This window comes from Marmota monax, unplaced genomic scaffold (genome assembly GCF_021218885.2).
Source record: "Marmota monax isolate L192 unplaced genomic scaffold, Marmota_monax_Labrador192_F-V1.1 WCK01_AAM20220418_F8-fsc00035, whole genome shotgun sequence".
NCBI lineage: Eukaryota > Metazoa > Chordata > Mammalia > Rodentia > Sciuridae > Marmota > Marmota monax.
In genome coordinates this window covers 4,664,573-4,691,012 of record NW_026691961.1, presented here as the reverse complement: position 1 = coordinate 4,691,012, position 26,440 = coordinate 4,664,573, and the positions used below count along the sequence as shown (strand labels likewise).

General features: G+C 60.1%; 2 protein-coding genes across 4 annotated transcripts in view; one reads left to right on the top strand and one right to left on the bottom strand.

The window, feature by feature from the left end:
* Abcc1 (ATP binding cassette subfamily C member 1) overlaps nt 1-11,336 on the top strand; it is a 92,578-nt gene extending 81,242 nt beyond the window's left edge. The window contains exons 24-31 of the mRNA XM_046437689.2: nt 1,833-2,032; nt 3,354-3,480; nt 4,012-4,113; nt 4,616-4,762; nt 5,817-5,975; nt 6,939-7,105; nt 7,808-8,002; nt 9,815-11,336. Of these exons, the coding sequence (XP_046293645.1) occupies nt 1,833-2,032; nt 3,354-3,480; nt 4,012-4,113; nt 4,616-4,762; nt 5,817-5,975; nt 6,939-7,105; nt 7,808-8,002; nt 9,815-9,923 (1,206 nt within the window). The 3' untranslated portion in view covers nt 9,924-11,336. The remainder of the gene's footprint in view (nt 1-1,832; nt 2,033-3,353; nt 3,481-4,011; nt 4,114-4,615; nt 4,763-5,816; nt 5,976-6,938; nt 7,106-7,807; nt 8,003-9,814) is intronic.
* A 4,324-nt stretch (nt 11,337-15,660) lies between these two features.
* Abcc6 (ATP binding cassette subfamily C member 6) overlaps nt 15,661-26,440 on the bottom strand; it is a 40,622-nt gene continuing 29,842 nt past the window's right edge. For 2 of the 3 annotated variants that reach the window (XM_046437390.2, XM_046437473.2), the window contains exons 23-31: nt 24,714-25,024; nt 23,549-23,748; nt 22,779-22,905; nt 21,690-21,791; nt 20,702-20,848; nt 19,183-19,341; nt 18,932-19,098; nt 16,454-16,648; nt 15,661-16,156 (exon numbers count right to left, since the gene is read on the bottom strand). In XM_046437390.2, the coding sequence (XP_046293346.1) occupies nt 16,048-16,156; nt 16,454-16,648; nt 18,932-19,098; nt 19,183-19,341; nt 20,702-20,848; nt 21,690-21,791; nt 22,779-22,905; nt 23,549-23,748; nt 24,714-25,024 (1,517 nt within the window). In that variant the 3' untranslated portion in view covers nt 15,661-16,047. Of the gene's footprint in view, nt 16,157-16,453; nt 16,670-18,931; nt 19,099-19,182; nt 19,342-20,701; nt 20,849-21,689; nt 21,792-22,778; nt 22,906-23,548; nt 23,749-24,713; nt 25,025-26,440 lie in introns of those variants that run through there. The other variant, XM_046437558.2, reaches the window with a different exon arrangement.

Here is a 26,440-nt window from a genome sequence, read left to right as displayed (position 1 = left end):
GCCTGTCTCAAAACAAGACGGGGCTGCGGGTGGGGCTCGGGCTCCAGTGGCCCTGGTTCTGTGCCCAGGACCAAAGACAAAACCAAAAGATTTCCAGCAGCTCAGCCCAGAGGGCCGGGGTCCAGGGAGGGCGGGGCCGCAGGGCCTTCGGCCAGGCCGGGCGTCTGGTTTCTTCCAAGGCAGCGGGCGCAGCTGCAGGACGGCGTGCGCCTCGGGCTCCTGGACCTGGGGCTGCAGCCCTCGGAGACCGCTGGGCTGGCCCAGAGCTGCCCGCCTGTGGGCTCAAATGACCGCTGAGCCTGCCGTCCAGAGAGAAGCCGCCAGCCACCGAGGCCCCACGGAAGCCTCCTGTTAGGTTCAGAGCTCCCCATGGGACTCTGCCCCAAAGTGGCCAGTGCTCCTGGCTGGGACGGGAAGTCAGAGGTCAGGTCCCCACAGCACTCAGAGCAGTTCCCCGTCAGCTGTCCTGCTAGGGCCCCGGGTCCCTGTTCTGGTGTCCTTGGTACAGACGCAGAGCCAGGGCCCAGAGAGCTCAAGTGGCCAGTCCAGCCTCTGCTCAGCGGCTTCTGGAAGCTTCCGGAGGGTGACTGGCTCTCACTCCGTCTCCCACAAGCCCTGCCGGGCAGCTTTGCCGGCCATTGGCTGAATGCCCAGGGCAGAGCAGGAGCCCAGGAAAGACGGCAGCTGCCTGGTGGACAGCCCCCGAGGTCAGGAGCCAGGGCAGGAGCCGGGCAGCGAGCCGCAGAGGTGGCCCCAACTGGGGGCAAGGGTGCCCTGGAGGTGAAGCTGGTGCGCCCTCTGCAGGGCGCTGAGGGCCACTGCAGGGCGGGGCTGGTGGTGAATATGGGGAGCCAGAGGCGCAGTGGCCTGGGGACAGGGGCAGGGACAGCAGCCGTATCCCAGGACACAGTCGCAGGGGCAGGGCTGGTCCCTCTGAGAGCACTGGGGGCCACTGAGGCCTGGGTGACGAGTTTACCTTCGTCCCGTGGTCAGGTCAGTGCAGGTGAGTTGAGTGCCGTCACTGCCTGGGGACATAATGGGCTAAATCCTGTCCCTTACTGATGGCAGTAGTTGTCCTCTGAGGGCACCTGCTCACTCGAAGCCTGTGGAACTGCTGGTCCTCGTCTGCGTCTTGTGGTTCAGCCCAGCGTCACCAGGTGCTGAGCCTCCCGACCTGTGTGTGTGTGTGTGTGGGGGGGGAAACGCGTGTGCGTGCAGACACGTGTGTGCAGAGGAGGAGTGACGCTCACGTGTTCCCCTCCCCACAGCCCTGTGAACAGGCCTTCTTGTCCCCACGTTACAGATGAGGACACCGAGGCTTAGAAGAATAAGTCCCTGGCTCTCTTTATAGCAATGGCAGAGTCAGGATTTGAACTCAGGTCCGGTTGGCCTCAAAACTCATTAAACCACCCTGCTGTGTCCCGGAGCCCCTGGACCCGGGTTGGTGGCACTCTGCAGCCAGGCTGCCTCCCTCAATCCCACTCTGCCACTTCCCCGCCGTGGGGCCTCCGGAGGGGGTGGCTCAGGTCTTCTGCTCACGTCCTCCTGGGAAGCCGGACGGAGCACCTGCTGGGCTTGCCGTTGGCATCGTGGAGGCAGGTGTAGGTGAAAGTGGGCAGGCAGCACCTGGGAGGCTGGGCTGTCGGTCAGCAGTAGCTGTTGTCACCGTCCCCGCCATCCCCGTCCAGCAGGGGTGGGGCACTGTCAAGGACACCGGGCTTCAGCCCTTGGCCACCTGGAGGACCTGCCGCGTCCAGACTTGCCCCAGCACGGCCTCAGGAGCATGGGCACAGGGACTGGCACTGACCCCGTCTTGCGTCCCTCACCCGCAGAGGTTCTACGTGGCCTCCTCCCGGCAGCTGAAGCGCCTCGAGTCGGTCAGCCGCTCCCCGGTGTACTCACACTTCAACGAGACCCTGCTGGGGGTCAGCGTGATCCGCGCCTTCGAGGAGCAGGAGCGGTTCATCCACCAGAGTGACCTGAAGGTGGACGAGAACCAGAAGGCCTACTACCCCAGCATCGTGGCCAACAGGTGCGCTGGACCTGCGGGGGGGCGGGGGCCGCCCGAGCACCTCGTCCCCCCGTCTCAGTGCCGTGGTGCACCTCGCACAACTCGGGCCCTGGCAGAAAGGCTGGGAAGACTTGGGGACGGGGCAGGGCCCCAGGGCACGACAGAGTGGGGACAGCGTTCCCCCCGGAGTCCGCCTGTGAGCACCGTGCTCCAGGTGCCGTCCCTGGGACGCAGCTCCTCGGCAGCCGGTCCTCTGCTGCACGTCGTCCCTGGACGAGGGGCGGTCACTCCTGCCGAGGGAGGTGTGTCCAGAACAGTTGACGCGCACTGAGCCGAGTCACGTAAAAAACCACCGTGTTGTGGCTTAGAAGTGAGGAGCATCAATCAGAAAGAGGCAGAAGTTAGACAAGTATCACCTGATGCGTTCCTAAAATAGCCTCCTTCTCACCCACTTCCTTCCCCATACACCCGAGAATTGGCCTGGAGGTGACCCGCGACCAACCGTGGGCCTGCTTTACACCGTCAGAGTAGAAAAGTGGGTGAAGGGACCGTCCATGACAAAGGGTCTTCAGCTGCCCTTATAGAATTTTTAGTGTCTGTCCCCATCTGGCTCGTCTACGGGACTGTTCTACAAGCGAGGGTCCGTCCCGTGGATCCCGTGGGCTGTGGTGGAGGAGAGACCCCCCCAGCACCATCTCCCTAAGGAAATAAAAAATGCTTCCCAAGTGCAAACCCGACAGTAGTGCCCGTCACCCTAGGGATGGCCTCTGAGCTAGCGTTGAGCAGCGAAGCATCTCTTTATAAAAAGGCAAAAGGAACTCTTTTTCATGTTTCTGAAATCAGGAGGAGTCTGGGAATGGGGGAGGGAGGTTGAAAAACGGTAGCTTCTCTCTCTGGATTCGTCTCTTGCCAAGAGACGTCTTTTAAGCCAGAGCTGCCTCTTCCGGTTGATGGCTTCTGAGTCCTGAGGAATGTCTGGGGCTTCGTGTTTTATGCCTGTGTGTGTTTTAAAGACTTCCCGAGAAAAAGCTGGGTCATAATATTTGGGCAAGCCTGACATTCTTGCCTAAACGGCTTCTGGAGAACACTATTTTGATCCCTGGGCTTACCAGGCTGACGCAGAGTTACTGACGGGGCGTCCCCTGGGCCCTCCTTCCCCTGGGGCCGGGCTGCGTGTTTGGACGAGCAGAGCTCAGATGGCCTTTCTGCAGAACTCTCAGGGAGTTATTTCAGTTAGCAGATGGACTTCCCTCTCCCCCCGCTGGCCAGAAGCCTGGTCTCTGAAAAGCTGACTCTGTGTGTCTGTCTGTCTCTCTGTCCGTCGGCCTGTTTCTCTGAGCAGGTGGTTGGCTGTGAGGCTGGAGTGCGTTGGCAACTTCATAGTCTTTTTTGCCTCCCTGTTTGCGGTCATCTCCCGGCACAGCCTCCGTGCAGGCTTGGTGGGCCTCTCCGTGTCTTACTCTTTGCAGGTAAGAGGAGTCGCTTCGCCTGGATGATGAAAGTCTCCTAATGGGGGTCTTCGGGTTCCCATATGGAGGGGGAGGAAAGGGGCTGAGTGGAATTTGAGAAGTACAGAGCCTGGTGACCAGGTATAGAAAAGGAATTGGACGTGGGGCCAGGATTCTCCATCAGCCAATAAAATTCCTTGATGGCTTGAGGGGATGCATTAGCTCCAGGGGAAATGCTTTTAAGACTATGAATTTCCCTCTAAGTGTGGCTTTAGCTGCACCTCGTGACTTTTGATACATAGTGTTTCCATATTATCATCTAGTTTGAAGTGTTTTCCGACTTCCTTTCTGATTATTCAAATAGCTGATGGGTCATTTTGAAAACTGTGGTAGTTAAATACCTAAGTGTGGTAAGTTGGGGTGATGGCTGTATGTGGGGCTGCTAATTTCTATACTTTTCATATCTGAAACATTTCATGATTCATAACTACTTAACAAAAATAAAATAGCTCTTCTCCCGCTGGAAACTCCACACGACTCTTTCCCTTGCAGATCACCGCATACTTGAACTGGCTGGTTCGGATGTCATCCGAGATGGAGACCAACATTGTGGCTGTGGAGAGACTCAAGGAGTATTCAGAAACCGAGAAGGAGGTAAAGAAGGGCCCCGACCCGACCTTTTGGCCTTGGTCTTCAGTGTAGCTTTGCCCGAAAGACACCTCTGAGCCATGTCTATGTCCACTCTGCCTGAGCAGGAGGGTGAGTTGGGTACTCCTCCAGTTGAGACTCCATCCTGTACCTGACCCATCTCTGTCAAAACCTACCTTTACTCTTAGGAGAAGACCACTCACATGTTGATTTGGTCTGTAAATGTTGATGAAGCACACCTACTGTGTGCTCTGAGCCCCAGGAGACTGCACTGAGCAGGGCAGAGCCTGTGCTCAGAGGGCCGGTGGGCCAGGACTGCTCAGGCGGCGGTCAGTGATCGGCAGGAGAAGGAAGCAGGGCAGGCACAGGCGGCCCAGGGCTAGGAGGGGGGTCTCACTGACAGGAGCTCTGCGGAAGTGAGGGAGCTGGCCCAGCAGAGCCTGGGCACCAGGATGGACTCGAGATTCCTCACCGTCTCCTCCCTTCCGGCCCCTCCCTGTGATTGTAGGCTCCCTGGCAGGTCCCGGAGACAGCGCCCCCCAGCAACTGGCCCCAGGTGGGCCGAGTGGAGTTCCGGGACTACGGGCTGCGGTACCGAGAGGACCTGGACTTGGTTCTCAAGCACATCAACGTCACCATCGAAGGGGGAGAGAAGGTGGGTGTGCGACGTCCCCCAGCCCGTCCACAGCCGGCTCCGTCACCTGCCGGGGCTCGTGGAAATGAAGGCAGTTCAGAGTGTGCCCAGCAGGTTGCCTCTGGGACCCCGAGGGTCAAATGAGGACCGCAGCTGTGTTTTGAGGGGCGGGGGGAGATCTGAATAAGTTGCAAATCCTGAAAAAAAATCTGACGTTTTATATAAAAACTCATTTCCTGCTTTTCTGGGGCCCCCCGCAGCCTGGCTCTTTCTAAGGAGACCCGGCCCCCGAGTTCACTCTGGCTGCTCATGTGCCCCTGTAAGGCGTTGGTTGGCGTTGGCCATCGCTGGAGTGACAGGATGTCACTGTGACTGCTGGGGACGGCTCAAGGGACATACGAAGTTGGGTTCCAAGCTATTCCCAGAGCACATCCCCGCTCGAGATTCTTAGGATTTCCTCAGAAATCAGGTCAAGGGTGTTCCTGGCCCTTTGCATTTCTGCACGTATGGATTGGTCAACTGTCCCTGCCACGGGCTTGGATGGTCCCCGTTCCCACGAGCTGATTCCCTGGCCTGTGTCCAGGGGAGGACGGGGCAGGTGACGATCCTCATGGCTCGTGTTACACGTGGGCACTGTTGTGTGCAGGCTGCGCCGTGGTGTGGCTGACAGGGGCGAGGGAGCCCCGGGTGGCACGGAGGCTGTGGGTGGACGTCGGGACTCGAGGCACTGCCCATAGCCAGGAGCCCGGCTCCCTCAAGTGGAGACAGTGGGTATAGGGTATCCAGAGGGTGCAGGGAGTCGAACCGGAGGGGTCTCAGCAGCTCAGGGTGAGAGGTGAAAACCTGGGGTCGGCAGGTAAGAAAGTGCCCCAAAGAGTGCCTTAGCTCCTGGGGAGCCTGGCGAGGGGAACGGAGTCCTCTGTCCTAAACAGCCCCTCACGGAGTCTCTGGGGAGCTGGCGAGGGCGAGGCCGTGGAGGGAGCTGGGTGGACCAGACACTTAGCAAGAGCACGTGCGGCTGAGGCGGCCCGGATTCCTTCATCCCCACCTCACCCCAGCCCTTCCTGCCCTACAGGTGGGCATTGTGGGGCGCACGGGAGCCGGGAAGTCATCCCTCACCCTGGGCTTGTTCCGGATCAACGAGTCCGCGGAAGGAGAGATCATCATCGACGGCGTCAACATCGCCAAGATCGGCCTGCACAACCTGCGCTTCAAGATCACCATCATCCCCCAGGTGGGGTCTGGGGGGGCCGCGGGGGGCCTGGAGCTGGCAAGACTGTGCTTGCCCTAATGGGACGTCGGCCTGTACGTCTGTGGAGTCTGTCAATCACAGATCAGAGGTGTTTTTTTTTTTTAATGGCACCTGAGCTAGGCGTTGGTAGTGCACGCCTAAAATCCCAGCAACCTGGGAGGCTGAGGCAGGAGGATCACAAGTTCAAGGCCAGCCTCAGCAACTTATCGAGACCCTGTCTCAAGAAAACGAACAAGTTCTTGGGGTGTGGCTCAGTGGTAGAGTGCCTGGGCTCAGTCCCCAACACCAAACACACACAGACCCTTTTTACTTAATGTCAGTCCCTGAACCATACAGTGTGACACCTGTTCGCGTAGCATTTGTGCCGTGACAGGTGTGAGTCATCTAGATGCCTTGCCACACAGGAGGACGTGAGAAGGTCGTGTGCAGATCTGTTTTGTGTGTGAGACTTGAGCATCTGCAGATGAGGTGATCAGGATCCTCAATGAGATGCCATCTTCTCTCTGCCGGCATGGGGTCAGGATGAAGATCTCATGCTTCCTAGGTCTAGGCAGAAGAACTTTCTAGACCCATCCCTGGAGGAGGCAGCTCCCTTATCTGTTGCCTGTGTATTTTTCTTAAGTTTCCTCTAAGGACCTCTTTGGGAGGCGGGGGCCGAGGGAGGAATTCCCAGGACTCTCTCCCTCCTCCAAGGTCCCCACCCGAGTGCATATTGAAAACTCTGAGGAGCTCTGCAAAAAAAAGAAAAGAAAAGATGCGTTTTACCCCATCAGCCTGAGGTTTTTCCAAACTGTTTTTTCATTGCAAACGTCTCCGGGGTTAGGGGTTCTGGGGACGCTGAGAGCTCTTCCTCACAGTTCTGGGGACCGTGTTTGATGCCCCCCGGTGCTCCACCCGGGCCCCGGGGGACGGGCGCTGAGGGGCCCTCTGCTCTCCCCTCTGCAGGACCCCGTTTTGTTCTCGGGCTCCCTCCGCATGAACCTGGACCCGTTCAGCCAGTACTCGGACGAGGAGGTGTGGATGGCCCTGGAGCTGGCTCACCTCAAGAGCTTCGTGTCGGGGCTCCCCGACAAGCTGGACCACGAGTGTTCGGAAGGCGGGGAGAACCTGAGGTGGGCGGGGGGGGACACAGCGCCCTGGCGGGTGCCCTCTGCAGGTATGGGGAGACTCGTCCTCTTGCATCTGTTAGGCCTAGGTGGGGCGCAAGCAGACCGGGTCCCTTCACTTCTACTCTATCGCCGTGACCACCAGCGATGGTCGTGCTGCGAGTGGTAGCGATGGACGCCCCGGGGTGGTCGGCCTCGTGGCTCTGCTGACCTTGGCTGGGCTCCTTCAGGAGTCGGGGGTCAGCTCTGACCTGAGCTGGGGCGGTGAGGGGACATGCCGCTCACCCTCCAGTAGACCAGCCGTGGCGTGTCCCTGTGATGGGGAGGTACAGGATGGGCCAGCCCCAGTGTGCAGTGCCCTCCCACCGCAGTTGGCCTTAGGTCCGTCAGCATCCCTTGGCCAAGGCAAGGCCCACGGCTGAGTCCAGAGTCAGCCCTAGAGGTGGACGCAGATGCGTGGACCCGAGGCCACCTTTGCCATCTACTCCCCCAACCGTTCTGAACTGACCAGGGCTCGGATGCCACCTCGGAGCTTCCTGAGACCCATCCCGAGCCTGCTGCTTACGCAGGAGATTGATTAGTGATGTCTGCCCTGGGCAGGGGCCCGGGAGCGGGTGCTCTCCTGGTGGAAGCGGCACAGAGCGGCTCCTTCGTCCTGCCTGTCCCAGGGCCGTGGGGGCTGACCTTCTCTGGCCTCTTCCTTCCCAGCGTGGGGCAGCGACAGCTCGTGTGCCTGGCCCGGGCGCTGCTGAGGAAGACCAAGATCCTCGTGTTGGACGAGGCCACGGCGGCCGTGGACCTGGAAACAGACGACCTCATTCAGTCCACCATCCGGACGCAGTTTGACAACTGCACCGTCCTCACCATCGCCCACCGGCTCAACACCATCATGGACTACACCAGGTGAGGCCCGCGCAGGGCTCCGGGCTGAGCGGCCTCCGGTCACCGCCCCTCCTTCACCACCATCCTCCGGTGGCAGAGCCTCTCTATCCTGGGTGGCGCCAGGTGCCCCGGGGTCACAGGCAGCAGACACCGCTGGGCCTGTCCCCACTGCCTGCCCAGGATGGTTCTGGGAGGTGGGGACCCTTCAGGACGCTGTCAGACGAAGCCCCCGCCTCGAGGACCAGGCAGCTTAGTCACAAGGGACAGTGAACAGAGCAGCAAGTGATGTGGTTTCACAGGACGACGCGGCTGGAAGGGAGGTCCCCCAGGGGATGGTGGCAGTGCCACGCAGGGCCCTGTGCCCGTGGCACCCTGGAGGAGCGGCACCTTTGGAGAAAGGGGCCACGGAGGCGTCGGGCCCAGGATGCACAAAAGCCGTCACACAGCCCCTGGCTGGGGTCTGAGAGTCTCAAATTTAACACAGGTGGCCAGGGAAGGCCCCTCCCACAAGGTGACCCTTGAGCAGAGTGCTGAGTACAGAGTCAGCATGGGACCATCTGGACAGGAGTCCGCAGCCTCTCTTTAAAGGGCCAGGGTATCTTCAGACTTGCCGGCCGATCGGTCTCCGTCACAGCTGCTCCACTCGGACGGCGGTGGCACGAAGCAGCCACAGGCCACACAGAGATGAAGCAGCGTGGCTGTGACTTCGTAAAACTCGATTCCTGGGATCAGGCAGTGGGCTAGAGTCGGGCTGGGCATCTTGCCAATCTTTGATCTAAAGGAGAAAGAATCTAAGCTGGGAGCCTTGAGACGGGAAGATGCTTACCCAACTGGAAAGCTAGCCCGGCCAGTGTGCTGGACATTGGCATGGAGCGGACAGTGGTGGGTGATGAGGCCAGAGAGGTAGGCAGGGCTGGACGTTGGAGCACTGTGTAACTTCAACAAGGGATCTGGGCCTGTCACCCCAGCTGATCAGGAGGCTGAGGCAGGAGGATCGCAAGTTCAGAGCCAGCCTCAGCAAAAGCCAGGCCCTAAGCAGCTCAGGGAGACCCTGTCTCTAAAGAAAATACAAAATAGGGCTGGGGTGGGGCTCCGTGGTCGAGTGCCCCTGAGTTCAATCCTTGATACTCCCCCCCTCCAAAAAAAAGAAGGATCTGGAACTTAGAGTGCCATGAACCATTGGAGGGCTCGAGTGCAGGGGTGATAGACATCTTTTAAGAGTGTGCCAGCACCTCTGTGTGACAGGTCCCCACTGCACACTTGAGATCCACCAGGAAGAAGTCTGAAGTGAGGTGGGAAGTGGTCGCTGTTGGACCCTCTAGTATCACCTCGTAGACCAGGGGTCGCAGCCTACTAGGCTGGCCCCTGTCTGTCTTTACACATAAAGTTTTACTGACACGCAGCCACGCCTGTTCATTGTCCTCTGTCATCTCTGCTTTCACAGTCGTGACCAAAACCATGTGACCCGCAGAGCCGAAAAGGCCACCTGGCCCTTTTCAGGGGACAGTTGCTGAGCCCCGCTGTAGACTGTGCTGAGATCTGTGTATTTCATCCTCAGTGCCATGGAACAGTGCATAGGAACAGTTGAAAGCGTGTCACTGTCCCCACTACTCCCCCATCACTGTTACTTCTGCCACTGTGATTGGCATAGGGTGGACGCTCGGGAGGCGGTCTCATGCAACTTGACATTGGTTGGAAGTAGAGTGAGGCCGGGCACCGGGTGGGAGTCTGCGGTGTGGCCCTGGCCCCGGGTGTTAGGGGCCGACTCAAAGCAATGCCCTGGGCCCGGGTGGACGGCTTCCTGCCTCTCATGTCTTCCCCCTTCCCCTGCAGGGTCATCGTCCTGGACAGAGGAGAGGTGCGGGAGTGTGGCACGCCGTCGGACCTCCTGCAGCAGAGGGGTCTCTTCTACAGCATGGCCAGGGACGCCGGCCTGGTGTGAGCCGCGGGGCCCGGGCGTCCAGTCAGCACGCAGGGCCAGCGTCCTCGGGAACCCCAGCCTCCCACGCAGAAACCAAAAAAATCCAAACCCCAAAACCAGAACGGACACAGGGCAGCAGCTGGCATCTGGCCCTTGCCCAGAATTGGCTGGAAGAAAAGGAGAGCGGAGAGGCCCCCGCCCAGACGTGCCCACCTGCCCGCTCTCCCGCATCTCATGCCTTGGAGGTGCCCGCGGCTCCTGGGGCCTTTGGTGGCCAGACTTCTGGAGAAGTCGGTTGTGTGAAATACGCTAGTGACCAAATGCTGCCAACTGCCTTGTGTCTCTCCAGCCAAAACCTGTGGATCCCACGCCTCTGGGATGCTCCCGGTCCCCACCGCCTCCCCGTCACCTGTGACGTCCCTTCTGCTTCCGTTGGGAAAGCTGCCTTTCTTTGGGGCCTCAGCTCCAGCCGAGGGGCCTGGTGGGAATCCTTCCGACCCTCAGGCGGCCCTCCCAGGTGGGACAGTCCTAGGCCAACCATCTGGTCTCGCAGGCCGACACTTCAGCACCTTCTGCCAGGACTTGCTTCGGCTGCCGGAGGCCACCTGGGCCCCCTGCACCCTGTCTTGAGGGGACTTGGTGGACCAGTGGATGATCCAGACCCGGAGCCCCCGACTCCCGACTCCCTCCTTCCCTCCTCGGCCTCCCTGCTTTTCTTACCAGGGCCAGGGCAGGTCTGCCCCTCGGTACCTGGAAGAGATGCAGGTCTGCTAACGGTTACGAAGCATCCCAGGCGTTCCCAGCTGGTACCAAAAAGAATCCCGTCTTCTGGATTTTAGACCTTGATTTCTCACCCCTGCCCTCTGGCTGGCTGCTGAAGAGCAGGTTGTGGAGAACTTGACATTGGGTGACGGAGTTCCTTCCAGGATAAAAGAACTTTTTTCTTTCTTTTTCTTTTTTTAAGTACTGCTCCAGGGGAAAAGACCCTCTTAAAGAGTTTGACCTCTTGGGAGGAAGTGTCCGGCGGAGGAGCAGCGTGCCCGGGGAATGGCCAGACCTGGCCTTGCCTTTGATACTTGGTCCACGTGTTCTTGGAGGAAAACCAAGAAGTGGTTCCTTCAAAGCGGGACCTTGAGGTGTCCCAGTGACAGACCAAAGCAAGACCCCCCAAGACGGCGAGAGCCCGCTGCTGCCCCCAGATTCATACTTGCTATGAATTACGTTGCTGACTTCAAACCCAGAGAAGCATCTTTCTTCTTCTAGGTGGGAATATATATTTATTTTTTTGTAAGTTATACCATTCTTTCACGTTAGAGAATCCAAGTGAAGACCTTTTTGGGAGACCTTTTTGTAATGACTCAACACTGGAAACATGGACATTTGCAAATGATTTGCAGTAAAAAAAAAAATACTTTATTTCTTTCTAAACAAGCTGTTCTGTTTTCTTTGGGGGCATTGGCAAAGGTCACACCTCTGACGGAGTTGGGATGTGGCAGGTGCATTCTTGCTAGAATGAGCTGTCATCAGAACCCGGAGCTGGGTGGGATTAGCAGGTGCACAAAGCCTGGGCTTTGGGGCCAGACAGGCCGAATCAGAGTCCTTCCCTGGTCACCTGTTGTGGGGAGGTCACTTTGCCCCGTTGCCTGGTCTGTAAAGAGGGGCTGGTCAGAATGACCTCGTGGTGTGTTGGGAACCCGTGGCCCAGCTCAATCCCATGTGGCCAACGCTACCCTTGATCCTGGCTTTGTACTGGGATGGACCAGGCTGGGCTGCAGGAACAAGTCATAAAATCCTGGACAGTGACCCCAAGGGTTTATGCCACGCTCTTCCAATTCTTGAGGGACAGGAGCCTCCACGCTAGCTCCTGTGGACACCACTCAAGGGCTGGCTTCCGGGTCCCCAGAGCCGAGGAGGGGGAAATGGATGAGTCCCTGCCACTCTTCAGAGTCGCAGACCCGCAGCTGTCCCGCCCACAGCCCCTCAGCCAGAATCGGTCACGCGTGTTTCACTCCAGCCAGACACAGGGGACGCTGGGAAATGCGGGCGTGGACTTGGTGTGGGGTGGTGAGACGGGGGTGTGTCTGAGTTCATACTGGGCGAGTCTGGGTCACGACGGAGCCCTGGGAGCGCGACCTTCAGTCTACACCAAGACCATGCGCCAAGGGCGTGTGCGGATGGAACGTTCTAACACTTCCACTGTGCCCCAAGCACTGCAGTCCCCTGACTGACACTGTCAGCTTGCCCCAAAGACTGCGGATCGGGAAGGCAGCCCCTGAGCCGGAGCTGGGGAGGCCGTGACCATTCCCACTAGTGGCCATTCACTGTCAGTGAGGAGGCGGCCGCGCTTGGGGCAGGCGGCGGGTTTCTGTCCTGGAGCCTGGCCCTGGGCCTCGAAGTCTCGGGTCAGATCCTAAACGGTCTCTGAGGGTTGGCCCTGGACGGGTTGGGGTTCAGGTGGTGGTGGGGTCATTAGGACTGGACGCGGGGTGCTCAGGAGGAACCCAGGGCTGGGTGTCAGTTTAGTCTGGTGAAGAGTCCACGGAGTGAGGCCCTCCCCCTCCCAGGTAAGTGCTTCTGTGTCTTGAAGGCAGGGGTGGGGGGGCTGAGCTTTCTTGTGCACCTACTGCGTGCCCAGCTCTGGGCTCTGTGTCTGCAAAGCTCCCACTAAGGGGGGTCCTGGCCACTTTCTCCACCCTAGCCCTCTTTCCGATCTGATGGCTAATTCGGTACTTTCTCCAAAATATGCAGGATCTAACCACCTTTTGGGGGGGGGGCAGGTACCAGGGGAGGAACCAGGGTGCTTAACCACTGAGACACGTCCTCAGCCTTTTTTACATTTTTATATTTCAAGACAGGGCCTCCCTAAGTCGCCTAGGGCCTCACTAAGTTGCTGAGGCTGGCTCTGAATTCGAGATCCTCCTGCCTCAGCCTCCTCCGGAGCCGCTGGGATGACAGGCGTGGGCCACCCGCCCGGCCCAGCCACTTCTTTCTCCCTCTGCTGCCACCCTGTCCCAGCTGCCTCCCTCTTGCTCTTGTGTCCCCACTGGGGCTTCCTCGGTGACCTCCTGGCTTCTGTCCCTAGCTGCCACCCTGCTGCCTGTTCTCCCAGCGCCATGGTGACCCACGACACCAGGAGCTGATGTGGGCTCCTGCCCGGCCTCACCCCAGGGTCGTCCCGGCTGTGTGGGGACAGAACAGAAGAGGTAAAACCCCTGACCACGCCCCGCTCTGAGGACACACGTGGACCCTGTGGGATCTGTCACCACACACAGGGGGCCCTAGTGCCACGTGGGTGCAAGGTGCGGGAAACACGGCGAACGGCACGACCCAAACCCCCAGATCCCGGGGGAGAGGAGCACTCTGCTGCCGTCCCCGGGGGATTCTAGGGCGGAAGTGGCCCTGGCTGAGCGCAGATGCCAGGGAGCCCAAGAGGAGGCAGGGCCACCTGAGGGTCAGGGGGCCAGGGAGACCCTGCTCATTGATTCTGGGTCCCAGTCTTCTCATGTGACAGGGTCTCATGGCCTCACCGGAGCACATCCGTGAAGAGCCTGTAAAGGCCGCTCCGTGGCTCACACCTGGAACCCGAGGAACTCGAGAGGCTGAGGAAGGAGGATCGTAAGTTCGAGGCCAGCCTCAGCAACTTAGACCCTGTCTCAAAAAGTTAAAAGGGCTGGGGATGTGGCTCAGGGTTAAGCACACCGGGGCTCAGTCCCCACTACCAGAAAACAAGAAAGAGCTGTAGGAGTAGTACTGCCCCAGGTCCTAGAACGTCTCATCAGGGGCAAGCCACAGTGCCCAGCTCCTTTGGCTGAGCTCGCCGTGTGGCAGCACTTGAAGCCGTGTCAGGCACAGGTATGTGCTTGAGGGGGGAAGGGACCCTGTGGCGCTGAGAAGCCTGCAGGGACAGGCACTGGCCAGGGGCGTCTGACTGTGTCCTTGCTGACCTAACCCTGCCCCCTCCTCCAGCCAGGCCCCACCGGAGGAGCCTCTGGCAGGGCTGCTATGGCCTGGGGGGCCTCCTCACTGCCTCACGGCGGGAGCCAACAGCAGCCTGGTCAGTGGCTCCAGGGCTTCCACGTGCCGGCCACTGTGTCCCCCACGTGGCTCTCTGGTCCATGACGGAGACTCTGGTGGCCCAGGAGCCACCCCAGCTGAGTTTGCCAAGCCCACAGCAGCCTCTGCCTGTGACCACACACCTGTCTGTGTGACCTTGGCCAGCAGAGAAGAGCAAAATGCCCCCGCAGGCCGCCCCTTCTCTAAAGCAGACAGGCCGAGGGCTGGTGTGAGCGCGGGTGATGGAGGGGCCCGGGACAAATCCCACTCTGCCCCTTACCAGCCAGACACCCTGGCGACCCCGTCCCCTCTCCCACGTCAGGCTCCCTGTCTGCAAAGGGGGGCTGGGAACGGGTCCACAGAACCAGCCGGTGAGTGGACGGGGGGCGGGGAGGGCATCAGAGGGACCCGGCCCGCATCTTGGCAAAGGGGGACTGAAGCTGTCACTGAGACTTAGAGTACGTGTCCTGAAGGGCAGGGCACAGACGTTTCATCAGGACCAGGCCCTGTGGCCTGCATTGGGGGGACCAGGCAGCGATTCCCGGAGACAAGGCCTTGGGCATGTCCCTGCCTGGTACTAGCACAGTCATGTGCATGCCCCGGGGTGACTAATGGCAGCAGGACAGGATAGGTGACCTGACACCCCCCCCCCCCCAGGGGACAGATGGCAGTGTATGGAATTTTGTTACCATCATGGAGGGACATGCTGTTGGCATCTGGCAGGTGGAGCCCAAGGAAGCTGTTACACATACTGTGCCGTTCGGGACGCCCCACGACAGGGGTCCAGCTGCACAGGTCACTCTCGATCCGGCTGGAGGGCCTGGAGACACCCGCTCCGCCTCCCCTGCACATCGCGTCCCATCGGCCCTTGTTATCCTGGTGTAGGAAACATGCCCCAGGCTCGCACCATGAGGGTCAGGGAGCGATTCCTGTGCGACCTTCACACCTGTCTGTGTGACCTTGGACTCGGCTGTCGGAGACTCTTTGGTCCTCTTTCCCGGTGCCCAGAGCTAATCCTACGTGTCCGGGCGTGAGCAGTACAGGGAGCTGTGCGCGGGTCACCTCTGGTTAAAGCAAGTGCTTGGCTTTCAGTACCGTCTGCAGTACGAGAGTGACCAGAATCACTCGGGGCGTTCTGATGGCCTCTGGGGCTGCCCTGGAACGGAGCTGGACTTTGGTCTTTGCAGCCATGTGCGTGAAATGTGCAGAGTCCTGGGTGGGTTCTCCCACTGGGGCCACGAGTCCTGGCACCTCTGTTCTGGGAACTGAGTGTGTGTGCCGTGCTTGCTTGTGCCTGGAGGGGGCCCGTCTCTGTGAGGGGGACCTGGCTGTGTGTCCAGGTGGGACAAGACACTCCTTGGAGCTTCTCTACAGGGAGGCATGGGACGGCCCTCCTCACTCCTGGCTGATGCTTCGATCATGGCTTTAACAGTTTATCTATCAAAATGGAAAACAGATCAGCAGGTGTGGGGGGCCATGGGGGTAGGGGGGCTGCAGAACGGCCGCAGGAGGGGTCCTGGGTGTGGGACGAGTGCATTTCCCCACCAGGGAGGTGCGCGTGGGAACCCATGCACCCGCGAGCAAAACTGAGGTGTGAACCACAGGGGCGTCGGATCAGTGTCAAGTCCTGCTTGTGATCTTGCACTAGAGCTTGGCAAGATGTCACCCCCCCCCGCCCCCGGGAGAAACAGGGCAGGAGGCACGGTGATCTCTCCATATTCCTTCTTAAAGTGGCCGGTTAGATTAGAATCATCTCAAAATACAGTTCATTTGGGAAAAGTTGCACGCACCCCCAGCCCCAGCCCCAGGGAGTCTGGCTTAATCCATGTGGGTTGGGCCTGAGCGCGGGGCTGTCCGTGAGCTCCCAGTGAGTCTGGCGGCCAGCCAGGGCTGAGGGGCACTGCCGTCTGACCCCAGGGTGGGCCAGGCGGAGTGGACCTTGCCTGGGCTGCCCTGGAGCTTGGGGGGTCCACGTGGGTCCCATAGTCCGTGACAATTGGCACCTTCTCTGCCATTTTCCCTCTGTAGCAGTCTAGACTTGCCACCATGGGGAGCCACTGACGATGGCCAGGGGACAGTTGAGGGGTCTGGCTCAGACCAGGCCGGACTCCTGGGCGAGCCTGTAGAATAGGCCCTTGTGGGCCAGCAGCTGGGCTGGGCTGCCGCTCTCTGCCACCTGGCCCTTGTCCATGACCAGCACCCTGCAGGAGAGAAGACAGGGTAGCCCCTGGTGCCCCGCCCAGGCAGCTCTGCAAGCCCCACCCTGCTCCAAGGCTTGCCCCCCCAGAACTCCGACCTCCCGAGCCCCTTCCTGGCCGGTGCGACCACATTGGAAGCCAGTGTCCGGGGCTCTTCCCTTCCCCTCTGGGCATCAGTGCTGCCCGCTGCCTGCCGGGCCCTTCCCAGTGCACCCCAGAGCCCTTCCAGCTCCACACCCGACCCCACCCCCCCTTCGTCCCCTGTGGTGGTCCCCGAGGGCCCCCCAGAGGGCACCCTACCTGGCACAGTCCATCACGGAGCGCAGGCGGTGGGCGATGAGCAGGACGGTGCATCGGGCAAACCAGCCCCCGAGGGCCGCCTGCATCTGCAGCTCCGTCCCCGGGTCCACCGCGGCCGTGGCCTCATCCAGGATGAGGATCTGGGTTTTCCGGAGAAGGGCACGTGCCAGGCACAGGAGCTGCTTCTGGCCCACGCTGCAGTCAGGGGACAGTCAGCTGGAAGTGTTTGCCGCAGGTCACAGTTTACAGAGCCTGCCCACAAACGGGTCCCCGGGCGGCTGCAGGAGTAGGCCTACGGGGCCTGTCCCCAGGGTGAGCCTGGCGTCCCCTTCCTTCTGTCTTTGAGCAGGCTGACCGTAGGCAGGTCATTCAAATCCAGAGCCTCGGTCCCCCACCGGCGACAGGGCTACCCTCCCTCTCTGTTCGTGGCTATTTCTGCTCCCTGGTTTTCATCATGCAGGAGACCCCTCTGGGTGTCACGCAGACATTGACCACATCAGTGGGTCCTGGTCTCTGCTTCTGGCAGAGGAGGGCACAGGCCCAGGGAGGTCACAGTGCTGGCTGCTGGCGGAGCCAGACTCTGACCCAGGACCTCTGAATCACGGATCCTCCCTCCCCGAGTCAATCATACAAAAGTGGGTGCTTGTCAGAGAGAACCTCAGCGTGCAGCTGCTGTTTGATTGTAGATAGGGAAGTACAAGCTCAAGGTCACACAGCTGGTGAGGCCCTGGACCCAGGAAGGAACTGGCCTCTGGGGATTCGGCCTGGCTGGGTTTTTCCTGCCTCAGTGAACCAGTTCATCCACATAACAGGGCCTCATTATCATTATTATTATTATTATTATTATCATTATTATTATTATTATTATCATTATTATTATCATTTTGGGTGCCAGGGATTGAAGCCGGGGGTGCTCTATCGCTGAGCTACACCCCCAGCCCTTTTTATTTCAGACAGGCTGACCTTGAACTTGCAATCCTCCTGCCTCAGCTGGTGGAGTCACTGGGATGGCAGGCATGTGCCACTGGGCCCGGCTCAGCAGGGCCTCTTCAGAGAGTCAGATCCTACTATGGCCATGTGAGCACCCGGTGCCTGGGCCTTCCCCAGCCTCACCACTTACGAGCTGGGTGGCCCTGGGCAAGCCTCAGGCCTCGGCTTGCCACTCTGTGAGAGGGGATTAGTGAGAATGTGTCTGAGGATTCAGAAGATGACTCTCGTTTCCTGCAGACCACGAAGTTTCACCCACTTGCTTCGTCCCCCCCCTGGGTTGGTACCGTTAGACACGTTTTACCGATGAGCAGACTGATACCCAGGTCATTAGATAATTTGCCCGTAGTCCTACATCTAGAAGTGGGGGAGCCTGGATTTGAGCCCAGGCGTCTGACCCACCAAGATAACGCTGCCTGAAGCCACCGCACCCACAGACCTTTCCCGACACCCTCGGGGTAGGGGGTTTAAATGCAGAACATCTTGGTTTGCAAACCTCTCTCCACCTGTGTTCATAGCATAGTTTTTCCCAGTAGCCAAAAGGTGGTGACCACCCACACATCCACACCTGGGGACAGGTAAGTGGATCAACTGGGGTCTTTTCACACAATGAAATATTACCCAGTCTTAAAAAGGAAGGAGGTTCTGGGGCTGGGGCTGGGGCTTGCCTCACACATGTGAGGCACTGGGTTCAAAACTCAGCACCACATTAAAAAAATAAATAAATAAAATAAAATTATGGTGTTCATCTTCAATAAATAAAAATAAAAAAGGAGAGAGACTCTGACCCCAGTTACAGAGGAACATCAAGGCCACTGTGCTAGTGAAATAATCCAGGCCAGAAAAGCCCTTCCTCTGAGTCCACTCATCTGAAGACCGGGCTGTCAAACCTACAGACAGGGGGCAGAGTGGCGCTGGCTGGGAGAGGGGAGAGGACAGTTGGGGGAGGGGAGATGGACAGTTAGTGCTTACGGAACAGAGTTTCCGTTTTGCAAGAGGAGTTCTGAGACCTGTCGTGTGAGTGGCTCTTCATGCATGGCGTAATGACGGGGCTCTGTCCTGAGAAATGCACACCCGTACCTACAGACGCCAGGGTGGCCTTGCCCGAGCTAAGACCCTGTGACGTCACCAGGTGACGCCCCGGGACCTCCGTGGACTGGGGCTGGCCGACCGGCAGCTGTGCTCCGCACCGCAGAACTGTGCATTTTTAAAGGTTGAGATGGAACAGTTTTGTTATGTGTTTTGCTCACACTTAAATTTTTTTTAAAGAAAAGGCCGACACCTGACATCACTGAGCCCCGGGGGCCGTGAGGTCAGCGCCAACATCAAGGACATCTTGGCGGCCAGATAAATACCGAGTGGGGTAAAGACTTTGCAGACGCTGATTGAGCAAGAAGGAACTTGACCCTGCGATCGGTGCCGAGGGTTCGGATCCCGGGTGGTGCGTGGGTTAACGGGGTGACGGTCCCTCGGGGGCAGGGCTGGCCGTACCTCAGGTTGTCTCCTTGGTGGGCACATTGGTACTGCAGCTGGCCGGGCAGGCTGGCCACGAAGGCCCTGAGCTGCACCGTCTCCAAGGCCGCCCAGATGGCTTCGTCCGTGTGCTCCTGCCGCAGGTCCAGGTTCATCCGCAGGGAGCCGGGGAACAGGACGGGGTCCTGGCCGAGGGCGGGGCGGCGGTCAGCGCGGGCCCGGCCACGCCCACCCGCCTGGGCCCGCCCCCTGCCCCCCCAGCGCCGCACCTCGGGGATGATGGTGATCCTGGACCGCAGCGCGTGCAGCCCCACGTGGGCGATGGGGACCCCGTCGATCCAGACCCCGCCCTCAGCGGCCTCCTGGAGCCGCAGCAGGCCCCCCGCCAGCGAGGACTTCCCGGCGCCGGTCCTGCCCACGATGCCCACCTGCCAGGGAACGGGAGGACGGGGCCTGCTCGGACCAGGCCTGGCCAGAGGAAGGCCAGGTCGCGGGCACCTCTTTGGAAGGGACCGCCCCCGCGCTGAAGATCTGACCGTCCAGTGCCATCCCTCGGGCACCTGCGTGTCCACTGCTCCGTGTGCCCATCCGTCCAGCCCCGCCTCACCCCGAGGTCCCCCCCCCCACCTACCTCCAGCCTTTCCTCCCTCCCTCCAGCCAGGCCCTCCCTCCCGTCCACCCTCCTGCCCCGTCCACCCGCACCCTTCCCTCTGACCATCAGTCCATCTGTCCCCGCCCTTTCTCTCGTTTTACTCTCTTGCTACTACTCAGTGCCTGACTACGGTGGGGGGTCAGTGCTGTTTAGAAAATGATATTGGTGGGTCCTCCCCCCATATGCCACGCACACTTTAAAGCACGAGGAATTCAGGAATCTAAAAGTCCTTGCTCCTCACTGGTCACTGTCCCTTCTTGGAAACAGTGGGGTGAGCTGACTCAGGGGCACAGCAGCTGAGGGGAGGCAGAGGGCGCCCTTCATGCTGCCCTGTGGGCTTGGTGGGGCTCAGGGGAGGCTTGGGAAGGAGGGCATGCTTGGGTGGGGCCTTGAAGGGTGAGTAGGAGTTCGGGGACGGGGAGGACCCCAGGTAAAGCAGGCTGATTTCACAGCACCCTGGGCCCGGCTGGCCCAGAAGCAGCTGCCCCACCCAAGGTGGCTCAGCCCTGGCGTACGGAGGGCAGCAGCTGGGGAGTATGGACCAGGGGAAGGACATTCTCAAAGGCAGACCCCGGAGACCAGGTTGGAGGAGGTGAGAAGGGAGGCTGGGGGCTCCGCAGGGAGGCCGAGCAGAGTGGCCGGGAGGGAGGAGAATCGGCGGAGGGTCCCCGCTAAAGTAGGACCCTCGCGCCCCTTTGTTGGGCTGTGAACACGCCACTGGTTCAGTCACCCAGCGTCACGTGTCCATGGCACTCGCTGTGTCCTTTCTCTGGGCTATGTCAACTGTCACAGTAACTCAGAGGTCAGCAGTGGTATTCCCGTCCTGTAGACGTGACACGACTGGCCCCGGCTCAGGCCTGGCCAAGCGGCAGCCATCCCGAGCAAACAGAACGGTGTGAACGGAAGGTTGGGCTCTGCCCAGCACGTAGTAGGTGTTCAGTTAAGGTCAGCAGGAGAAGGACGAGAGAGGCCTCCTCTGGGACACCAAGGTGGCCTGGGGAAGTCCCCTCCAGAGCAGATTTGGGGAGATTGAGTCCAGTGGGGAGGTGGAGGGTGTAGAAACAAGAGCCAGTGGGGACATGTAGGCTGAAGCCGGCCTCCTCGAGGGTGCCAAGGGTGCAGGGACAGGCGCTCACCTTCTCTCCCGCGTGGATCTTGAAGGACATGCCCTGCACAGCCAGCGGGAGCTCGGGTCGGTGTCTCAGACCAAAGTTCCGGAACTCGATCTGTCCCCCGCGAGGCCAGGGAGGCCGGCCTGCGCAGGAGGGCAGCCTCCAGGGAGCCTGCCGAGGAGGGACACGGGGTCAGAGAGGCTCCCTGCAAGGTTTCCCATGGCGGCCGCCTCCCTGCGCCTGCTTCCCCCTCCGCAAGGTGGCCACGTGTACTGCTGTTCTCAGAGTCGTCGAAATCAAAGGGAGACAGCAGGGCCGATGGCAGATTACATCTGGCATCCCCAAAGTGGCCCCCTTTTATCTCTTGCTATTGTTTGTCACTGTTGATGCTGAAAAAAAATATCCAGGGGCAGGAGGGGGCGCTCCCCTTTGTGTCTTTGAAGGATCAAGACAGCGCCGTGGGGGGATTGGCCCTGCCTGTGCTGTTCCTGGGACCTCAACAGATCCTTGTTGGCCTCAACAGAGCCTTGGCTTCATCTGTGAAATGGGGACAGACACTAAGAGCAGAGAACCCGTCCCGAGTGTCCACAGTGGGTGGAACCCAGGCTGACTCTTCCGGGCAGGCTCTGATTGGCTCTCCTGGGACAGGGGACACTGTGGGACATTACGTTTCTGTTCTGGGTTCTGAAGTTGCTAGAACGTTGCCATCGTGTTTCTCCAACGTCACTGTCTTGGCGCCGTGTTGCTAGGTAACTGTTGCTAGGTAACTGTTAACTATGATGGAGTGACGTTGCTGGAGTGTGCCCGGAACATCGCTGTTCCTGTGCCCTGGTCCCCTGTCACTTGCTGAAGGTAGGAAGCAGGACTTGATGATCTTAACTACTGCTCTTGCTCTGTCCCGCGCTCCAACCTAGGGTTGCGGGGCTAGTGACACAGAAAAGGGTGCAGGCTCCAAAGCCCACTGCAGACCTGGTCCTGGGCCCTGCCCGGTGCGTCCAGCTGTCCCCCTCACCTCCTTGGCTGTGCGGGCATAGTCCCGCACGCGCTCCACGGACACGATGCTGTTCTCCAGGTCTGTCCAGTTGCGAACCACCCACTGCAGAGTCTGGGTCACCTGGTGCAAGAGGACACCTCAGCCAGGGGTACCCTGGGGGCTCATACCAGCCCTCCTCCCTCCCCACACTGCCCCCAAGGCCGGGGCTGGGAGGCTGGATTCAAGGAATAAAGGGATGGGATTTGGCCTCCACCCAAACAAGTCCCCCCTGCCTTCAGTGGAATCATACAGAGCAGAAAGAAACCCTCAGACCAGAGAGGGTGCACGGCTCTCTCAAGGACACACAGCATGAGTCAGGTCCAGATTCCATCCCAACAGCTTCCCCAGCGGGCGCCCGGTGATTCCCAGTCATACCCAGAGCCACTCCAAGCTCCTCAACGAGGGCCCATGGTCAATTCCACGCTCACCCCACACTTGCCACCTCACCCTCTCCAGCCACACCTGGCTTATTGCTGAGCCTCTAACACATCAGGGATGCCCCTTGGGGCCTTTCCCCGGGACCCCTTCTGCACTGCCCCGACGCTCTCCAGCTTCCTGTCCCCCACAGAGGGTCCTCAGAGCGTCCCTCCCAGCCTGTGGAAGTGGACACACTCCTCATCCTCCCGCCCCCGGCCGGCTTTCCCCTGTGCCTCCTGGATGGGGGCCTGGGCAGGATTAAGTGAGTGACTATTTACCAGGCTCTTAGGACAGCACCTTGCTCATAACAAACCCCACTGAGGTCATGACCTGACATTCCTTATTCAGAGTTCAAATGTCAGTGCTCTGGAAGGGCACTCAGTCTCTGTCCCAGCTGCCCCGGCAACGTGGGGCGTGGCGGGAGTGCTGATTGGGTCTCAGGTGACTCCCGCGGGAAGGCCCTGCCTGAGGTCTGGAGAGGTACCGGATTTCCCTAACCGCCTGGCTGTAGGGGCTGGGGTGCTAGATGGCCCTACTGGCAGGAGTCTGTCCCCAATCTGCCCTGGCCGGAAGCTGTCAGGGTGGAATCTGGACCTGAGTCATGCTGTGTATCCTTGAGAGAGCTATGCACCCTCTCTGGTCCAGTAGTACCTGGAGGGCAGCTGAGACAGAGAAGCCCACAATGCCGGCGCTGAGGTGGGCCTTGCTCAGCGCCGCGCACATGGCGGCCACCAACACCAGCCCGTTGCCCAGGAGCTCCATGTTGGCCGCCAGCCACCTGCAGAGGGAACAGGTGACAGCAGGGTCAGCCGGTGCTCTCATCCCCGGGACCTGCTTCTGTGGGCACAAGGACTTGTTATCGTGGGTAGGTTCCTGACCTTCCAGTTCACCACCGTCATCTATAACACCTGCTTTGTGGGACGATGGGCTCAAGTGAATACAGGTGGCTCAGAACAGCACCAGGCACTTCGTGAGCCGGTTACAAATGTCACCGCTGAGTGCTTATTTAATCCTGTCACTGCCCCGAGGTGGCTCCGGGTTGGTACATGAAGCTCAGAGAGACTGCGTAACTTGTCCAGGAACATCCAGCTAGTAAGTGGCAGAGCCGGGATTTGAACCCGAGACTGTGCTCAAAGCTTGGAGACCAGGGATGCTGAGTAGCTCCTTTGTTGCCAAGGCAACAGAGACTGGAACAGTTGCCTGGCAACCGAGCTCCTTCCTCTGTGCCCTGTTCCCTGGCTGTGGGGGACCACTCGGGCCAGGCTCTGTAGGCTCACGGTGTGAGCCCAGAGACCGTCCAGGGCGTCCAGCCTTGGCCTCAGAGAGCCCTGGCCGCTCTAGTCACACGGCATGACCTCAGGTCTCCCCCTCTGCAGACACTGATGCTTACAGGGTCTTCTCTGCCCCCAGGGTCTTCCTACCTGTCGACCACCAGTCGCGGGAAACTGACCCTCTGGTTTTCGTCCATGAGAGCGTCACTCTGAGCCACAAAGAGGCCCTGGGCGCGGAAGGCCCTCACCACGGCGCTGCCCTGGAACGTCTCGGCCACGTGGGAGCACACAGAGGAGTAGCTGGCTGAATCGAGTCGTCTCAGCTGGCATGAGGTGGCCACATACAGGCTCTGAGGCAGGATGGGGAGGGTCGGGGAAAGGAGAAGCCAGAGACACACAGAGATGGCTTCCAGAGGCCCAGGGAGCCCCAGGCGCACGACCTAGACCCATCTCTGTTACCAGCTTCCTGTGTGACCTGGGGCCAGTGTCTTGCCCTCTCTGGGCTCCCTTCTCCTTGCAGAATCAGAGTTCCAAGATCCTTTTGAAAATCATCAGGGGAGGTCTGAAAACCTCCAGGCCCCAGAATGACTCAATCAGGATCCCTACGTGACATCCCTTTAGCTCGTTATCTTTTAAAAGCCGAGGTTCAGACACCACCAACCTCGTTTAAGAGGCTCACTACCCAACACTGAGGTCAGCTTTCCTTTAGGGAAGGTCCTCGTGGGAGCAAAGCAGTTGGTCAATCCGATGCGCCTGGTGATCCCAGGAGTCACACCCTGGGTAACACGCGACGCGTGGCATGTGGTTGCGGGGACAGGCTCTGGGAATCTGCTGAACACCAAGCCTACAGCCTCGCGTCCCTCCCAGCTCCTGGCCGATCTGGATGCTGCTCCTGGGGCTGCGCTTTGAGACCCCAGAGCACAGGTGTCTGGGGGTGGCTGGGGCACACCAGGGGGCAAGCCACTGCCACTCCTGTCTGGTCTTTTGTTTAGGCCAAGTCAAGGGGTGTCCGGTCCCGGCAATGGAAAGAGTCTAGCCTAATCCAGTCGGCGCGGAGGCCCTGGGGACCCTGCCTGCCTCCCAACGGGTGGAGAGGAAGCCGCGGCAGCGCATCCCCACAGCAGGACACGGTCAGACACGAGGTGGTTGGGGAGCTAAAGAGCCTCAGCTGTTAGACATTAGACGGTGGGGACCGCGCCCTGGGGTTCATCCAGGGCCAGCCCAGGGGCCCCGCTGGACGGACCCCCTCACACTGAGTCCTGCCCAGAGACGGGGCTGGCAGAGGTGGCCTCGGCTGTCCCGGGAGCCTCCCTACCTGGAGCCCCGCGTACAGGACCAGCAGCGGCAGGATGGCCACCAGGGCCAGGGGCGTGGCCGTGGACACCGCCAGGCCCGCCTCCAGGAGTCCGAAGGCAGAGATCAGCAGGGACCGGGCCTTGTCGGGGATGTCCACGTCCACGGTGTCCGTCTCCTTGGAGAAGCGGTTCAGCAGGTTCCCGACGGGCGTCCGCTCAAAGAAGCCGATGGGTGACCGGGCCACGTCCCACAGGAGCCCCCGGAAGAGCAGGCGGGACGCCCGGACGCCGCCCAGGACCACGGCGGCCGTGGAGGCCAACAGCCCGATGGCTGGAGGGAGAGAAGGCAGCGCGAGGCCTTGTGACCCGGCCTTGATGAACCCCCCTTCCAGGGGGTCGAATAGCGTCCCCCGAGATTCCCGCCGACCCAGAACTTCGGAGAGAGCCTGATTCGGAAAGAGGGCCTTGGCACATGTGATTAAAGACCATCCTGGACTTGGGACGGGGCCCACGGAATGTCTGGTGTCCTTAAAAGGGGACAGTGGACACGGGCAAGAAGATGATGTGAAGACAGAGGTGGACACGGGAGGGACACGTCCACCAGGCGGGGACGTGGCAGCCACCGGAGGCCAGGTCAGGGGCTTTGGTGGGCTGGGTCCTCCCTCAGAGGCTCCCAAGGTGCCAAGCCCGCTGACACCCGTCCCTGCTGTCCCGAGGGCACCGAGTTCCCGCCCTGGTACCAACGGGTTTCCCAGCAGCCCTCGGGAGATAACTGACAGGGGCCACGTAGGGAGAGCTCAGCCGGGGGACGGCACCTGGGACAGGGTGCCCACGGGGCTGGGAGGCTCCTGTCACCTCCTGATCAAACAACGGGCGGATGTAAGAGATTTTCAGAGGGGAACGTGTCCCCCGAGTGGGGCTTTGCATCAGTCCCAGGGCGCGGCTGACGACTCCCTCTCTGGTCCCTCGGGGCTGACATTTGCCTTGAGCAGTGCACGCCACACCCAGCTCCGGTGAGCAGGCAGGTCCCTGAGTTCTTGACGCTTTCAGATCTGACGTCCATTTGATGGCGGGGGTGGGGGTGCGAATAAGGGCCACCCAGGGGACCCGGGGGCTGTGGTTAGGGTTGGTCCTGCCCTTGAGTGTGGCGGTGGCTACACCAATGATAAAATCGTGTACAGGTGAGCCTGGGCACCTCTGAATACGGTCAGTGCACTGCCCAGGCCAACTTCCCTGCTGGGACAAGCTGTCATTCCGCAACACGTCACCACAGGATAAGTCAGGCAGAGGGTGCGAGGGTCTGTCCCCGTTATTTCTTACAACTGCGTGTGAACCTGCAGTCGTCGGAGTAGATACTTCATTTTAACTAATTGATTTTGGGGACAGGGATTGAGCCCAGGGGTGCTTAGCCACTGAGCCACACCCCCGACTCATTTTAGTTTTTATCTTGAGACAGGGTCTCGCTAAGTTGATTAGGGCCTCGCTAAGTTGCTGAGGCTGGCCTCAAACTTGCAGTCCTCCTGCCTCAGCCTCCCGAGTGGCTGGGATTACAGGTGTGCACCTGCACCTGGCAGGATTTCAATATTTGAAGAAAGGGGAAGATGGGAGGTGACAGTGGCCCTGGCGTGTCTGTTAGGAGGGGTCTGGCTTGGGAGGGGACAGAGCTGCCCTCTGCATGTGAGGAGCGGCTGGGAGAAAGTCTGAGGACTCCAGAGAAGGTTGGCTGTGTCCTGCCAACCGCCCCCAG